The sequence below is a fragment of the Hyla sarda genome, chromosome 6, assembly GCF_029499605.1.
Source record: "Hyla sarda isolate aHylSar1 chromosome 6, aHylSar1.hap1, whole genome shotgun sequence".
Classification (NCBI taxonomy): Eukaryota; Metazoa; Chordata; class Amphibia; order Anura; family Hylidae; genus Hyla; species Hyla sarda.
Window position 1 is genome coordinate 157,361,244 of NC_079194.1, and position 18,630 is coordinate 157,379,873.

Sequence of the window (18,630 nt, forward strand, 5' to 3'; positions counted from 1 at the left end):
TTCCTCCAAACGGCTTAGTTATGAGCTTTCATATGGATAACTAGGCAGCTTTGCTTTGGAAAGTCTGGGGATATTGCTTTGGCAGCTTTATTGGCAACTGCATTGGATGATACCCTGCTTTCCCTCAAAAAGATACACAATTAAATAGCATCTTGAGGAGGATGACTAAAGAATTTGCTGAGGATTTAAAGTTACCAATGACAGAAATTGTGCTTTTGTGTTCTTCTTTGTAGATGTGACTGCAGAAGAGTTTATAGTAAAGGATGATCTGGGCATAAGCAAAGAAGAACAACTACGGAGGGTCCTGGCAGAAGTAATACCAGCTCCACTAGATAACATTCAGATATTTAGCTTGAGAGGTGAAGGGAGAGTGACAGAAGTGAGGCTGGCCATTCTGGGCTCTTCCTCATCTACTCAATACAAAGTTGAGAAGTTGCAGAGTCTGATTGTCACACATAAAAGTGAGGTGAGTATCTGTATTCTCTGGTAACTTTTCATACTTTACTTGTCATCCTTAGTACAGTGTTTCCTCAGCCAGCAAGTCCTGACCACTTCTATGATGGAGCTATATTACAGCAGCTATGTACCTATCACAGTGTCATCAAGGCTTCATAGACAGACATAGTCCCAATTCTCTCCTTCCCCATCCATGGCATGTCCAGTTTTACCCTAAATTCAATGCAATATCTGGTCTATAGCTGCCAGGGAATGGAAAGCTTGGACGCCATTCTGGTAAAAATAGATGGCATTATGACATGCTGCAGCTCATGTAGGTAAAGGTTTAAATATCCAGGATTGAACATTAACATTTCTTCCAAAAAGAGTTCTGTGCCTGTACATAGGTTGTGTGTTATATTGCAACCCTTCTCCATTTGCTGAGCTACAATATGAAACAAAACACATTGACAGGTGTGCTACTGGAAGAAAGCAACCATGTTTCTCTTGGACAACCTCTTTCATTTTTCATTGCCACTAGGTTTTGTTCTATCAGGGATCTAAGGCTTTTACCAGGAAGGTTAACATCATTCTACACAGCTCTACCTTTGCTATCAAACATGAAGATCCTGATGGACACCTGATGGAACCCTTCACCCCCTTATAACTCAAAGGGTTTTGTTGGGATCTGATAGGAAAAAGTAAAAACCGGACATAGAATCATGGTACCACAAAGGTTAAGTCATGATAAAGCCGTATAAACAGAGCCTACTTTTTTTTAGGAGCTGAGGAACGTGCTCTCGAATCACCCAAAGTGCAAGAAAAAGTGCAAACGTGCTACACTAAAAGAAACTTGCACAAAAGATGCGGTCTATCGCAAGCCCTTCTCCAATCGGAAAGCCTCCAGACCAAAAGGTACCTGCAAGGTTCCAGGTTCAATGTCCCTTTTCGCCGAAGCTACTAAGGGACCACAAATGCTCCCGACATCCACCTTGGCGTTAGCCAAGGTATCTGCCCGCACAACCGTAAACGGTCAGTACCCTGCCCATGCAGGACTACCCAGAGTTTTTGCAGGGAGGTGAGGAACTTTATGTCCACACACCTCCCCTAGACCGCAAGGAGGGACACCCAGAAGGGCTACCGCATCCTAAAAATCCTGTGGACACACAACACACAAAAAGTGACACAGTGACAAAAAAATGAATAAAATAAGTGGATGTGTGCAGATATACTGCCCAGACATCCAGACGGATTTATAAAAATGTCTCTGATCCTAGCCAGAAGGCCTGGAATCAAGAGGTGAGTGCCACAAGGTGGAGAGTTCATGGTGCCCGTGCTTCCACTCAGTGAGCCAGTACTCCCAGTGAGTTTCGGCACCTCGGGGTCACCACTCCCCGAAGCTCTAAAGTACCTCGGCTCTTGACCCTCTCAGCCTCATGGCGAGACCTGGAGGAAACAGGTCACACCGGGGCAGCCGTCAAGCTGATTCCTCAGAACCAGCCCTGTGATGCCCCGGTACACCTGTCCCCTCCATGCAGCACCCATCCCCAGCAGCTCCATACCAACTTGAAACTGATAAGAACAGATACTACACTTGATCTTAGCCCAAAGGCCGATAAACAGAGCCTACAGTGTAAAGATTTTAGCTGGTAACAATGAAAGAACCAATGTACATAATTTGTGTGATTAACTGTACTCCTAGGGCACAGCTGTCAGACACAATGCAGGTCTCCTCATGCTCCTAAGTAGTATATACAGTAGTATACAGCGGCAACCCATCCGTGACCAATGCTGTAGGAGTCTCTTCCCTCTTTCCTCCTCCTGTGCATATGCCATACTAGAATCCCTTTGACAAGTTTGCTTTCAGCACTGCAGGGGTGAAAAGTTACAGGGGCCAGCTGTACGTGATCTCTATTGTGTGTTTTGGGCTAAATGATGTTTAAAAAATGAAGCTGCCTGAATATTTTGAATTGTATCAGAAGCTTTGGGACTGTGAAAATCTTTCAAAGGCTTCATCTTGCCCCCAGGCTACAAGGTGCACATCCATGTAATAAGTGATTGAGAGAAGGTTAATACTGTGTGATGGGTCCCAGGTTCCTGGAAGTGACGTTTACATGTAATATAACAGCCAACAATAGACATTGCGATGTGTGCACTCAGGCTAGATCCAGAAATGTTGACGAATATAGAAGTTCTCCTTGTAACATGAATAATGGATCTAACCCTACATAGATGTACACTGCAATACCATTTGTCTGCTGACATAAAATCTATTTCCTCACTCTAATGACTGCTTTCCTCTTTTCAACATTCATTCTTTTGTTTCTCCACCTTCAGATCCAGGCAGCTGTGAAGATGGAAGTATCCCCTGGAGAGGCAGACTTCTGTCTGAGAACTGTATGTCTGAGAAGTGCTGGGCGCTCCTGCCACATGGCAATCCCAAACTGGCCAGTGCTTGTGGATGGGGGCAGTGTCTCCTTTGTTTCAGTCATCCACAATTTGAGTGCGGCATGTAGGTGTCTGGCATCAGACAGGTCCCGACATTCCTGCTCTACTTTGCCCCCAAATCCATGCTTTAATGGTGGTACTTGTATGGATACAGCAACAGGATACAGGTAAGAGGTTTTCTTATTGTTAGAAGTTTATAAGAATTGGAAAAAAAAACTCTAGAAAGAGCTGCACTATGATCCTCAAAGCAGGGCTCCAATACTAACACTAAATCGCTGGCTTTATTATCTTCAGTTTCTGTACAAATACAACCTCTATATCAGAGGTGGGGAGCCTTTTCTCTATCAATGGTGATTTGAAAATTGCAGTGCAATGATTCAAAACTTAAAAATTAGAATCAACCTAAAAAAGCAGATTTACTCACCCTTAACGTGATAGCTGGAAGTGCTTCTCTTTGGTGAGAGATGTAATGTTAGCTGGGGTTGATGATGTTGCTACTCGCACCTTCTTTTCAAGGTTTGTGTCAATCAGACTTGAGGTAGCTTGCCCCTGTAGGTAGTCCCTCCACCTGTATGTGTTTGTCCCCTGTATATAGGACGCCCCTCTTGAAACTATGCCCCCTGTATATAGGACCGCCCTGTAGGTAGTTTGTCCCATGTCTTTTGGAAGTACCCTGTAGGTAGCTTGTCCCCTGAATGTAGGCCCGCCCTGAATGTAGGATCTCAATAGGGGTAGATAACTTTATGTATGCAGCCCCCTGTATGTAGGACCCCCCGTTTATATGGGATGCCCCTGTAGGTAGTTTGTCTCCTGTAGGTAATTTGCCCTATGTATGTAAAACCCCTTTAGTTAATCTGCCCCCAGTTTTTAGGACCCCCCCCCCCCCCCCTGGGTAGTTTGCCCTCTGTATAGTACCCCCTGTAGTTAGTTTTCCTTTTGTAGGTTGGACCTCCTCTAGTAAGTTTGCCCCCTATACCAAGGACCTCCTTGTACATAGGGTCTTATCTTCATAGTGGGTCCATTGAGTCCTACCTTCCTAAAGAAAGTTTGCCGGCATATAGGACCCCCTGTAGGTAGAACCTTTGTAGTTTGCATGCCCCCTGAAGATGTAAAAAAACACGTATACATCTCAGCTCCTTCCTATACTCACTGTCACTTTCTCCTGCTGCTATGTTGAAAGTGCCTTTACCTAGAGTACGTGCACAAAGACATCCTTTGCTTGCCCCATGAGTTTCTTCATAATACACACAAACACCCTGTAAATCATTTTAATACACTGTGTGCCCTTAATTAGCTGTGATAACCCAATGCCCCCTCCATTTTAAGACAGTGTGCCCTCAGATAGCAGTATAGGATACTCACCTTTCCTCTTCCCGCACTGTCCTCAGCAGATGCTGCTCTGGCCTTAGTTCTGGCACCTAGGAAACAATGCAAGCAGCCTGATCACATAATCATGCTGCCTGTCTCTTACAGGGATTGTAGAGCAGCAGAGCAGGAAGCCAATGGCTTCCTTGTACTGCCAGCTGCTGGTTTTTACATTCTATGTGCATCCTAAGGACACAATTACAATTACAGGGGAACATGTTTAGAGATCCCGCTTCTCCCTAGTTTCTTAAACCCGCTGGTATTTTAACAACCGTTTTGGGGTACCAGGTGAATCCTACCCCTGTAAAAATAATGCAAGAGCAGTATGACTTTTGTATGTAAACTGTATAAATTTCTATAATGGCGCTACCTGGGTGCACTTAGTCTTATGACTAAAATGTCAGTAGAATCATGATATGGTGCTGCCACTAGGGCTTTCTAAAATGCTATGTTTATCTTGAGCGGTTTCCCTCACATTCCCTGTAGTGTCTACCGGATGGATTAAAAGCCTATGCCTTATCGCACAGACTCATAATATTCTTAGTTCCTCTTTTAAATAATTTTCTGTGGACGCTTTTGTTTATTTTTAGCAAACTGCTCTGGCGTGTGAGACTTGGAGATATGTTTTATTGAAATCTGAGGCAAAAAAGGGATTAGAGGAAAACTGACAGATGGAAGAGTAATTTGTATTTATTAAATGCCGCGTTACAAGAAAAGATGCTTGTGTAACATATGCAGTGATGGTATTTATATAATCCTGCCATAAATCTGATTGCAACAGCGTAACAAGTTGCTCGCGGGAAATACAATTCTGTTAAATCTCTTTTAGAATATTTGGATGTAAATGCCTAGAAATCTGAGGGGGATGGGTAAATGAAAGATTGGGAAACATTTTAACATCTGCTAATCATTAACAGGAATATATGTGGTTTTTATCTCCATTTGTCTCTAGGTGTCATTGTGCATCACAGTTCTATGGACCACTGTGTCAGCTGACTCTGCGCAGTTTCCACAGTGATGGATTTGCCATTTTTCTGCCAATTCAATTTTGCTCCGAAAGCCACTTATCTCTAGAATTTATGAGTGATGAACCAAATGGGATTGTGCTATATAATGGACCCCTGTCTAGTCAGTCTGGAAATTCAGATTATTTTGTGTCCATTGGTATGTATTTGTATACTTGTGTTTATGTGTTAGTTTCAGTTACATATCGCATTTGGTGATAACTCCAACAGGTTTCGGTTTACACTGGTGAGATTTAGGACAGATGTAACATAATATATGCAATAACTTATCTTTGGTATCAATTTCTATAAATCATTCAGACAGGAATTAATTGTCACATGTCATATGTTTGTTCAGCCGTAAGAAGTCTTAATATTCATTTCACTGAGCAGATCCATGTCATACATTCCCAGACCCCATCTCAATAGCCATGTGTGATCCAGTTGACATCTGCTATAAGTAACATATTTACAGGTCTTAGTTCCACATCTCCAACAGACCCCTCTGCCATCCGGGGAGATGATGACAAGACTAAGCAACACTTGGGAGGACTTGTTGCACATTAGTGGCCCACACACAATTCCACTTAGTTTCCTTCTGGATTCAGTAATAAGTTCTTGCTGGTCAGTTCCATACACAAAAAAATAGAGACATATGCACTTTTCATTTCAAATTGGACCCCTATTATGGTACTGTTGCCACCATGGACAAAAATGGGCTATTCCCCACCCCCACTTTTGCCAACAAAATAATTCATCTGAAGAGGAGAGTCCTGTATAAGTTGTCACCACCCAATAACATAAAGATACAGCAAACCAGGGCTCAAAAACCTCAAATAACAGCCACATACTCCACTTCTTAGTATACTATTGATGCTGGTCATGCTAAAGTGTATGAATAATACAGACCAGTATTTCAGAAATTTACTGATATTGAAGAATACAGATCCATATTATCTCCACAGAAGTCAACAGAATCTAAATCATTTTTTACTTCTTTTGACTTCTGTGGGTAGAATATGGATGTATTGTTTGTGTCCTTTGCAGCAATATGTTTGTTGTTCCTCCAAAGAATTAATTGGATATCAATTCAGTATATTTTTTTGTGTATTTTAAAGCCATAGTGCAGGGTGTCCCCAGCCTTACGATTGGACAAGTTGAGGACTCACTACATTTACAGCTTCCTGATATACTGAATGTAACAGACGGAAAATGGCATCGGATTGACGTTAGAGTAAAGAAGAAGGTCAGCGTCTTTTTGTAGCATCAGTATACATTGTAGTATTTTTGTGCAATATGTTCATCACTTTTTCAGCCTCATAATTATATTAATGTGTGATTTACAATATAGTCTTCCTTGGCCTGTACAATGTTTGTGTAGAGCAGTGTTCTCCACATGAAGGCTATCCAGCTGTTTTAAAACTAGTTCTCAGAATGTCCTGACATAATGAGTGTTGTAGTTTCACAACAACTGGAGATCCACAGGTTGAACACTGTTGGTGCAGACATTGGGAGACCCACTGACTTTGTATGATGAATCCTTATATGTCTTAAAGGGGTACCCCACCCCTAGGCATCTTATCCCCTATCCAAAAGTTAGGGAATAAGATGTCTGATCATGGGGGGTCTGGCTGCTGGGTCTCCCCCGCGATCCCTGGCCCGGCAGCCCAGCGTTTGTAACATTTATATTCAGAACGCCGGCTTCACGTGGCCGTGACGCCACTACCTCCTCCATTCATGTCTATGGGAGGGGGCGTGACGCCATGACCACAGGCTCCCAAAGCCAACATTGTGAACATAAATGTTTGGAATGCGAGACAGCCGGGCCGGAGATCGCGGGGGGTCCCAGCGGCAAGATCCCAGCGATCAGACATCTTATCCCCTATCCTTTGGATAGGGTATAAGATGTCTAGGGGCGGAGTACCCCTTTAAAGAGGGACATTGAATTATCATATTTTCCTCATTGGTGGTTTATGGTTATTCTCTCTATGCTGTAATGTAAATCATCTCTCCATGCACTGACTTTCTGCAGAGCTTGTATGAAATGTAGGCCTATGGTAGAACAATGAGATTGTGCATGTACACAGCAGGCATTTTAATGGGCCTTATACATGGGATTATCAGCCTAATGAAATTTTGCAGGAACCTGTTTGTCCCGGTCTGTCTAATAGGGCCAGCAAGCCTGTTGGTGCCTGTTATAGGGTATGCATTGGCCCATCTAAAGCGGCCCTCAATAAACTTCAATCCAAAGCATGGAGCAACAGCCAAAGAAACTGATTTTTGAAAACTGCAACTGTATGGTGGCCATACACAATAGGCAGAAGGAGATGATCAATACTGAACAAATGACAATCTGATAAATGATTTTTTTCCCCAAATGCAGCCATACCACATTTTAGCCCATATTGGACATTGCAGTTTTTAAAAATGGCCTTTCATGATAAATAGAAAGAACAATCTTTCTGGAACAATTCCAGAATGTTCTAGGAACTATTTTTTCATACAAAGGTAGTTTCTGGACAAAAGTTATTTCCTGAATGTAAGAACTTTTGTCAGACCAGACAAAAATTTAAAGCATGTGGTCTGTTATCGTTCAGCTGAGGTGAATTGTTGTGACATTTCAACCAGTGAATGATTGTTTTGGGTGAAGCTGTACACGTTTTCATTTATTTCTTCTCCGAATGGATTGCCACCACTTGTATAGTACAGAGCACCACTGCTAGAAGATATTTGGGTGGGTCGCTGGTGATTTAATAGTCTCCTATCCCCATGCCAGGTGTGAACTGTGCCAGATCGACTTTCTCTAGCTTTACACTTTCATTATGTTTAGCCTAATGTGTATTGGCGCCTTCTGACACTAAACTGTACTGTGAAAGAAAACACTTTCTATAAAAAACATCTGCGCTGTTTGTTTCCTTCCCATTATTACATATAGTGCTAAGAAGGATGGAGGATGGTGAGTTTCAGAGCCTTAAGGACTTAAGGAGTCTCTTGAAAATATATTTTTAAAATTATTTTTGCAGGAAGTAACATTCACCCTAGACCGCTGCAGTACAGCCATTATAATTGAGAGGGAAGGAGTCGGTAAAAAGCTATTATCAGAGGATCGGGCAGGATGTGAAGTTGGAGGAGTGATGACTAAGGAGTTGAGGTAATGTTGGGAATGTCATTTGTAGCATGATAGGACCATAGCAGCCCCCTATGGGGCCCCATCCCCTTAGAGTGAAATTAATATGTTGCACCTAGACCCTGGTAACTGAGGGGGCTCAGAGGCCTCACTGGCACATGGCAGGTGACAGGTATGGGAAACTTCAAGTTACACCGTCTATATGGCTGTACTTGGACACATTGCAAAAGCTGACAATTTGTCTCCGACAACAAAAGCTGACAGTACAATTTTATTATAATCAGGCCTTTATAGAGGAAATCTTAAGCATAAACGTTAACTAAGCAGTATCTTCCTGTTTGTCTTTAAAGGTTCTGGAATCCCCATCATGTCCTCCAGCTGGGGGGGACTAAAGCATTGCCTTCTCTGGATGTCACAAACGCTAATTTCAAAGGATGTCTCCGTAATCTAATAGTTAATAAGGAGGTCAGTGACAACTCGTTTTGTGTATAGAATATAGAATTATTAGATTTGCTAAACATTGTCCTCACCAGTGTGGCTGGAGTTGATTCTAAATCAAAATGTGCATGATGAAATGTGGAACATAAAACCTGTTTCGGGTTAAATTCTACGGCGACGTTGTGTTAAATAAATATTAATAATCTAGATGTAGCAGGCTTTGTTGTAGAGAATAGATAATATAAAATGTATACTTTAGTCTTATGCAAAAAATCCCAGTTGATAAGCATGGCTTGGATTTGTGGTGACAGGGTGAGGTGGGCATGTTTGACTTATTGCTTGCAACTGTAACTTCTATTTGTTTGTCAGTATTCTGGTTGCCTGCATTATCACTGGTTGTACAGTAGTTTGGTGGGTATACAGTGTTCCAAGATGCACTTTATTTACTATTTATTCTTGTTAACGTGTAGTACTGCTCTACTTTTTAGACATTTGCCCTGCATACTTAGGTTAATCTTCAGTATATTTGCTAACTATCTTCTATTATAGAAACATAGAATGTATTGGCAGATAAGAACCATTTGGCCCATCTAGTCTGTCCAATATTCTAAATACCAATGGTCCCTGACCCTATTGTATATGAAGGATAGCTTTATGCCTATCCCATGATCATACTTAAAGCGTACCTGTCATAGTGCAAAAATAAGGAAAAAAGTGATATGTTACTCGGGACCCAATCCTGATCATGTGCATATAATTTTATGTGTCTCGGACCTATATATCCAGACATATAAGCATTTATCTGCTGGTGAGTCACTTTTTCATTGTGCAGGCTGGAGGGGGCGTGTCAGTCTGTCTCCCTCACAGGAGCAAGCCTGTGCAGTCAGCCAATCAGTACTCTCTACTCTGTAACCCTTTCCTCTCTGGTTTTATGCTGTGTCATGTGTCAGAGGAAGATACTTGGAGCTGCCTGCAGTAATCAGAAGACATTATGATGAATTCATAACAGGATAAAATGTATAAATATAAGAATAGATCTTTATAAAATTAGTGCAAGGATTTTTTAGATAAAAGTACAGCATTTTTATGAATACATGTTCTATATGTTTTATCTTCTCCTAGTAAAGCTGGATGCTAATCAGCATAGCTGTCACTATGTGTGTCATTCATCTTTCACAGACTCCTGAATGTCTGATCAACTTCTTTATCATTCAGGAGTCCGAGAAAGCTTTGACTATTTCAGCATGCTGGGAGTTGTAGTTTAGTAACAACTGAAGCTGCAATGTTTGTAAATAACTGTGTTAGAGCAGTGTTGCCTCCAGCTGTTGTAAAACTACAGCTCCCAGCATGTCCACACATCCTTTACCTGTAGTTTTGCATACACTCAATAGAAATCTCCTATACTGGATACCTGTATGCTATACTGACGGTATCCAGTATGATGTAAAATCTAGACTAGTCTGTCTGGCTAAAAAACAGGCGACCCCTAGTGGCGGCTATTTTGAGCTTGAATTTCAGGTGAAAATTTAATTTTTCTTTAACAGGTGTATATTGTGAAATGTCATATTATAATGAGTCCCGCAATATATGAAAAGTTTTTAACAATGACAGTGCCTCTTTAAACTCCTTCACTGCATTTGCAGCTACCACTTCTACAGGAAATGGTAGCTGCAAACACAGTGAAGGAGTTTAATGGTCTATTCACACGTACAGTATTCTGCGCAGATTTGATGCGCAGGTTTTTCTGCTGCAGACTTCAATGTAAACTGAATGACCGAACACAGCTTGAAATCCTGCGCATCAAATCTGCATAGAATACTGTACGTGTGAAAAGACCCTAAATGGGCACTGTCAGATCCAAAACCTTTTTGTTACTGATGAAAATTCAAAACCATCTGTAATATGGTTGTTTAAATTTTTTTGAATATTTAAAGGGGTACTCCAGTGGAAAACATTTTTTTTTTTTTTTTTATCAACTGGTGCCAGAAAGTTAAACATATTTTTAAATTAAAAAGGGGAGTGTTTATGTATACCTCAACCACAATAAATGAGCAAGGTTAACTGAAAGCTCTCCCCCACAGAGAGATATAGAAAAGTAGCAAAAATAGGTTTATTAGTCCTCAGCTCAATATCGAAAAGATTAAATGGTAGATGTCTGGTGTCAAATGGAGCAAAAAAGAAGAAAATAACTGATAAATGATATTTTATTTATTATAAGATAAATTAAAAATAACTAATAAATGCGTTTCCCGCAGGGCCCTACGGTAGCGCACAAATGGTTAAAAAGATGGAATAAAATGTATAAGAACAATTAGGTATTGCACTACAGAGCGAGCATGGATAGTGTTGATATACTCTCAAATGTAAGTTAACAATGTATCTATTATAGCTGCCAGCTATATAGTGATACACTTATGTAGCTATTATAGCTGTTAGCTATGGTTACATATATTGCCACACTTGTCAAAATGATAGTGTGTCTGTTGTGCACCAAATGGAGAGCTATACATGAATCATATGCATTCCACCTGTAAAAATATCTGTATGATATACTTGTTCTACAAAAAAAACCTTGAATGCAATAAACATTGTATGAATACGTATCCTGTAAATGAAAAACAGTCTTTGTAGATGGTAGAATTGTATCCTGTAAAATAAATATAGTGGCCTATAAATGTCCTGAAAAAGAATATCCTGAAGTATAATAATGTCCTGTGGCAGGTATGGAATACAGTTCAGTTTGTATAATTAATGATAGTGCTGGATAACTAGTACCGGTTTTTCCACTCCACACTGGAAATATCTGCAAAAGAAATATATTGTCTGGCACAATTGTGCCACTCACCGCACCACTGACAAGGCAGATAGAAGATGGTCAGATTCGCTGTAGCCGGGCGGCGTGATGATCGCAGAATGTACAGCCGCTCTCACCGGCGAGCTATCCCTTGGCGTCTGATGTCAGAGGTCAGCTGATGGCAGGTCAGCTGACCAGGTGCGGGAGGCTGGTAAGCGCTGAATAGCCTTGGATGCAGATAGTTAGTGGCATGCAGATAAAGTGTAACTCCAAGGGGCTTTAGAACAATGTAGCTGTAGTGGAGGGTTTGATGTCGGTTTAGTGAATAAATTTCAATGCAAGTCCATGGAATATATGAATAGTAGGTGGTAAATGAATGAAGTCTCTCCAAAAAATTGCTCTCCAACAGACGCTATAAAACCGCAACTGTAGTGTGAACTAGATCTGATATTCAGAGGCTCAATCTCGGTCACCAAATGCGTTTCGGGGTTCAAAGAGCGTTAGTAATTTATTCACTAACCTGGCATCAAACCCTCCACTACAGGAACATTGTTCTAAAGCCCCTTGGAGTTATACTTTATCTGCAGGCCACTAACTATCTGCATCCAAGGCTATTCAGCGCTTACCAGCCTCCCGCACCTGGTCAGCTGACCTGCCATCAGCTGACCTCTGACGTCAGACACCAAGGGATAGCTCGCCAGTGAGAGCGGCTGTACATTCTGCGATCATCACGCCGCCCGGGTACAGCGAATCTGACCATCTTCTATCTGCCTTGTCAGTGGTGCGGTGAGTGGCACAATTGTGCCAGACAATATATTTCTTTTGCAGATATTTCCAGTGTGGAGTGGAAAAACCGGTACTAGTTATCCAGCACTATCATTAATTATACAAACTGAACTGTATTCCATACCTGCCACAGGACATTATTATACTTCAGGATATTCTTTTTCAGGACATTTATAGGCCACTATATTTATTTTACAGGATACAATTCTACCATCTACAAAGACTGTTTTTCATTTACAGGATACGTATTCATACAATGTTTATTGCATTCAAGGTTTTTTTGTAGAACAAGTATATCATACAGATATTTTTACAGGTGGAATGCATATGATTCATGTATAGCTCTCCATTTGGTGCACAACAGACACACTATCATTTTGACAAGTGTGGCAATATATGTAACCATAGCTAACAGCTATAATAGATACATTGTTAGCTTACATTTGAGAGTATATCAACACTATCCATGCTCGCTCTGTAGTGCAATACCTAATTGTTCTTATACATTTTATTCCATCTTTTTAGCCATTTGTGCGCTACCGTAGGGCCCTGCGGGAAACACATTTATTAGTTATTATTAATTTATCTTATAATAAATAACATATCATTTATCAGATTTGTAGATTATTTCTATTAAAAAAGCTCAATCCTTCCAGTACTTATTAGCTGCTGAATACTACAGAGGAAATTATTTTCTTCTTGGAACACAGAGCTCTCTGCTGACATCTCTGTCCATTTTAAGAACTGACCAGAGCAGCATATGTTTTATATGGGGATTTTCTCCTACTCTGGACAGTTCTTAAAATGGACAGAGATGTCAGCAGAGAGCACTGTGCTCGTGATGTCAGCAGAGAGCTCTGTGTGCCAAAAAGAAAATAATTTCTTCTGTAATATTCAGCAGCTAATAATTACTGGCAGGATTAAGATTTTTTAATAGAAGTAATTTACAAATCTAATATATAAGAGTTGGAGAGGCTCTTGTCTGACTACCCACCAAATAAACCCGGGCTACCTAATTAGACACTTATACCCAAGGTGTCAGATTGTAGTTTGTCTGTAAAAATATATATATTAGGGCTCAGGGTTTGAGACAACTGGACAGGTTGTGTTTAAAGTAATATTTCAATTTATTGATTGTATATAATGTGACAATTGAATATTAGATAAAATGTAAATAGCAGCAACTGCGTCTCACAGGGCCCTTGTGTAGGCGCAGCACCAACTATTAAGAACTATAGCATATGTATAGTACAGTATATAAAATATATAAATATACTTGTAAAAAATTATAAAAGATATAAAATAAGAATATAGAGACCACCATAAAAATATATATAGAGAGTGATCTGGGTGGGAGAGTCTTAGTCCATCCTCTATGGTAAATAATCTCCTCTCATAAAAAAGTCCTGCTCATATAGACCGATTCTGGTATTGTGGTAACCAATGGCAACCATAAGGTTAGTAACCCGTAGCAACCGTTCTGATGAGTCCGGCTATTTAAGCACTTCAACGTTTAAGTAGAAGATAAACTTGATATTTGTAGACAATATTCAACATGAACAGCTAGTGTGCAGTCACTGTTAATATGCATGCATATTTGTATGATACTTTGTATCTCACCGCTCCCGAACACTGATGCGCTGAACTTCACGGGGATGCTGCGATCTCCTCCTGATGCGCTGTGTGATCCTGCAGTGTATTAGCACTGAGTAGCTGTCTTGGTAAGCGGCAGCAAGTTCAGCGCATCAGTGTTTGGGAGCGGTGAGATACAAAGTATCATACAAATATGCATGCATATTAACAGTGACTGCACACTAGCTGTTCATGTTGAATATTGTCTACAAATATCAAGTTTATCTTCTACTTAAACGTTGAAGTGCTTAAATAGCCGGACTCATCAGAACGGTTGCTACGGGTTACTAACCTTATGGTTGCCATTGGTTACCACAATACCAGAATCGGTCTATATGAGCAGGACTTTTTTATGAGAGGAGATTATTTACCATAGAGGATGGACTAAGACTCTCCCACCCAGATCACTCTCTATATATATTTTTATGGTGGTCTCTATATTCTTATTTTATATCTTTTATAATTTTTTACAAGTATATTTATATATTTTATATACTGTACTATACATATGCTATAGTTCTTAATAGTTGGTGCTGCGCCTACACAAGGGCCCTGTGAGACGCAGTTGCTGCTATTTACATTTTATCTAATATTCAATTGTCACATTATATACAATCAATAAATTGAAATATTACTTTAAACACAACCTGTCCAGTTGTCTCAAACCCTGAGCCCTAATATATATAATTTACAAATCTGTTTAACTTTCTGGCACCAGTTGATTTAAAAATAAAAAAATAAAATTTTCACCGGAGTACCCCTTTAATAAAGAAAATGGCCCCTGAAAGTCCCACCACTAGGGGTCCCCATACCTACTGGAACACTAACCAGTCCTAAAGCAGCATCACATTGTCCTTGAGTCATCGCCATGAGATGAATCATGGACAAGGCTGCATGAGCAGACACACCAATCACCTCCCACAACCCCAAGGAGCGACACGCTTCCTTCCTCTGAGAGGATTTCTAACACTGTGAGCAAGGGATTTTTAAAGTAAATATAGGTGTTAGAGTCACAAAAATTAGATGTACATGGTCAGGATTAGGTACTGACTAACAAAAAAATTTTTTGTGGGATCTGACAGGTACACTTTAAGCAGCTATTATCATACATATATGTATTTCTGCGTCTACCCACCTTATCCTATCTGGTGGGGTGTTAGGCTTCTTGTTTTTATAGTGTTTTTAATGTAAATTGTTTAGACGACAAGTATGAAATAAAGATTAACTACTATGTACTTTGGTGATGTGAGGTATTGATTATCCTGCATATTGCTATATAGTTTTATGGCTTGGATTTATGCCAAATAACACAGCTGTGTAATTGTTGTTCTTATGGTTGGAAACATACATCTTAATTCATACATTAGATCAGTTTTTCATTTTTCATCTGGATTTTTCTTTATCAAGATGTATGATCTTGGAGCCCCTATAGAGTCTGTCAATAGCTCTCCTGGATGTGCAGCTTGTGATGTCATCAGCTCTGCAACTGCCCCATGCACCCCATCCCCATGCACTGGAGAATTTGCTGCCTCCGACTGTGACTGCCTATCCAGCTCTGATCGAAAGGAATGTAAAAAAGGTAGTAGCATTCAATACTTTAAATCCCATTTGTCAGTAATATTTTACCAAAAGGACAACTTCCTATATGCATTGCTGGTTAAATGTATTGGTGATTAAACACACCCTATGACTCCTTAATTTTCTGTTTTCTGTTTTTTCTTGTCGTTTTCCTCCAGATGATGCAGAATACTTCTTCCAGTCCGGAAGCTTCATTCAGTATAAATTTCCCCACACGTTTCATACACAAAGGACACATTTCAAGACCATGTTAAGAACTCGTCAGTCCAACAGCATTATCCTGAGTGTGTCCTCACAAGACCAAACCGAGTACATCATCCTGCAGGTAAGAGTAGTGATGGTTCGGATTTAACCAATGACTGGACCACGTTGACTAATCAAATGTCACCAACAAATGGAAACATGTTTCAGTGTAGGGAAATGTATCAGATTTGTTTACAAAATATGCCTCCTATTCATAACCACTAATTCAATGTCTAGATGTAATGTATACAAGTGTGTTTTAATTTCTCATCATATCCAAGATCTCTGCTTGTTCTCAGTGAATGAAAATTGTATAGATGTAGTTAAGAGTCAGAGATCTGGGTTGATGCTGTGTTTATCTCAGAGAATTGGCTGTTGTAATATGGTACATTATAACAAACTCTTTAACACTGAGCAGATCCTGTTCACTTATCACAAGCAAATATCTTGACGGGAAGTAAGACTAGAGAATAAGACCCAAATAGTGACACTACATGTTTCAAGACTAACCATGTTTCTCATTCAGGTTCACATGATTCTGTCTTTTCTTTCCCTTCAGGTAATACATGGGATACTTGCAGTGTCCTATAATATCGGTGATGGTGATTTTGTAGTTCATCTTCCCAATCATAGAGTTGATACTGGGGAGTGGCAGGAAGTCACTTTGGAAAGAATGCAGAATGAATTCTTTTTACGTGTAAACAGTAGTGGGGAGCACAGAGAGATTACAGCGGCACATGGGACATACAAGGAGATTAAGGTGGATCCCAGCAGCATTGTTCTTGGAAGTGGCAACCTTCAAGACCTCAGCTTTCAAGGTAAGTGGTGTATAGGATCTATCCATAAGTTGTTCTCATTATGGTTTCCATTGTAAAACTCTTAGGCTCTATATAGAGCAATACTGGTAATCAGCATTTTACCAGCAAGTCACATTTCATAACAATGACATAGATTTAAATATAGATTTAGAGTTAAATGTTTATCCATGGACAACTAAGGGGCTTTTGTCAAGGCTCCCCCTAGTGGCCACTTTAATTACACAGAAAGCCATGTTCGCTTGACATATATGATTCAATAAAACTTTTCCTCTTAATGTCAACAGGTTGCATAAAGGATGCAAGGCTGAATAACTACAAACTACCCATGGAAAACGAGTCCAGCACTCCAGTATCTATTGTTAGGAAACATGGTGTAGATAAAGGCTGTATTTCTGATGTTTGCAAAAACCACCCATGTGATCGGGGATTTGTCTGTACAGATCTGTGGATGATTCATGAATGCAGGTAAATTATTATAGATGTCTGGGGGTATTAAATGACTCCATAGTCTGGTAATGAACATTGAACAGTTCCACCATTTCTATACAGATACTAGACGTAACCATTTTGGCCTGTTATAATTTTATTTTTATACTGTGGTTAGCTGTAGTAATAACCATATATCCTGTGAGCACACCATTTGTTATAGCCTTAATACTGAGTGTATAGCATTATTTTATTGTGACCAACAAAAATGCTAACTTTAGTTTTACCACTTGTATTTTGTAGCTGCCCCCCAGGGTATCTGTTAATGGAGAATAACACGGGTCAATGGTGCCTCTACACTGTATGTGTGCAGAGTCCTTGCAAACATGGAACTTGTGTCCCACAAACACCGGCTGAGTTCACCTGCCTTTGTCCTCATGGCTATGGTGGGAGTAAATGTGATGTTCTTCTACATGGCCTGGATCCTGGATTAGGACTCAGCACCTTCCTTATCATCTGCATATGTTCAACAGCACTTATAGGTAACTTGTAAGAAACTCTTTTTTTTTTTTTTCTTTCTCCTAAAGTACAAACATATAAAAACAGGCACTGATAATCAGGATTACACTGAATATTAATCCCACCACCAAGCCACCAAGGGGAACAGGGAAAAAAAAACATATAATCTCACATTCTCAGAAATGGCAGCAGATGTGTCTTGAATTTACCATTTTTCCCATAACTTATTCTGTTGAGCGAGTTTCTTCCTTGAGCTTCTCCCCTCTAAGATCTCATATATCTTAATTTCTTTAACCAGATTTACCCATGCTTCAAAACTTAATAACCAATTCCTTAACCCCTTAAGGACTGAGTGTTTTTTTTTTCCTTCTTACCTTTTAAAAATCATAACCTTTTAAATTTTGCACCTAAAAATCCATATGATGGCTTATTTTTTGCACCACGAATTCTACTTTGTAATGACATCTGTCATTTTACCCAAAAATCTATGGCCAAACAGAATAAAAATCATTGTGCGACAAAATTGAAGAAACAAACGCCATTTTGCAACTATTGGGGGCTTTTGTTTCTACGCAGTACATTCTTCTGTAAGAATGACACCTTCTCTTTATTCTGTAGGTCCATACAATTAAAATGATACCCTACTTATATAAATTTGATTTTGTCGTACTTCTGGAAAAATCATAACTACATGCAGAAAAATGTATATGTTTAAAATTGTCATCTTCTGAACCCTATAACTTTTTAGTTTTTTCCGCGTACGGGGCGGTATGAGGACTCATTTTTTGCACCGTGATCTGAAGTTTTTAGCGGTACCATTTTTGTATTGATCGGACTTAAGGGGTTAAAATAAGAACATTGGCACATAGGAAAAGCTTATTCTGCAATACATCCACCCTTCCTTTAATTTTTTACGAACCCAGAATGACTTCTTGAAATGTAAGGGATCCCATCTCCACTATGATACCTTTTCCTTCAAAAAGACAAAAAAAAAATTTCCCAATATTTCTGAATTAC

The 18,630-nt window shown here is 39.8% G+C and overlaps 1 protein-coding gene across 4 annotated transcripts in view; it reads left to right on the forward strand.

Annotated features, from left to right (window-relative positions):
- Window positions 1-18,630, forward strand: part of LOC130276377 (neural-cadherin-like) — a 161,461-nt gene that overhangs the window by 132,717 nt on the left and 10,114 nt on the right. For all 4 annotated transcript variants that reach the window (XM_056525644.1, XM_056525645.1, XM_056525646.1 and 1 more), the window contains 11 exons: window positions 234-466; window positions 2,773-3,050; window positions 5,201-5,412; window positions 6,371-6,498; window positions 8,276-8,403; window positions 8,730-8,844; window positions 15,437-15,608; window positions 15,766-15,932; window positions 16,410-16,668; window positions 16,953-17,133; window positions 17,398-17,636. In XM_056525644.1, coding sequence (XP_056381619.1) covers window positions 234-466; window positions 2,773-3,050; window positions 5,201-5,412; window positions 6,371-6,498; window positions 8,276-8,403; window positions 8,730-8,844; window positions 15,437-15,608; window positions 15,766-15,932; window positions 16,410-16,668; window positions 16,953-17,133; window positions 17,398-17,636 — 2,112 coding nt within the window. The remainder of the gene's footprint in view (window positions 1-233; window positions 467-2,772; window positions 3,051-5,200; window positions 5,413-6,370; window positions 6,499-8,275; window positions 8,404-8,729; window positions 8,845-15,436; window positions 15,609-15,765; window positions 15,933-16,409; window positions 16,669-16,952; window positions 17,134-17,397; window positions 17,637-18,630) is intronic.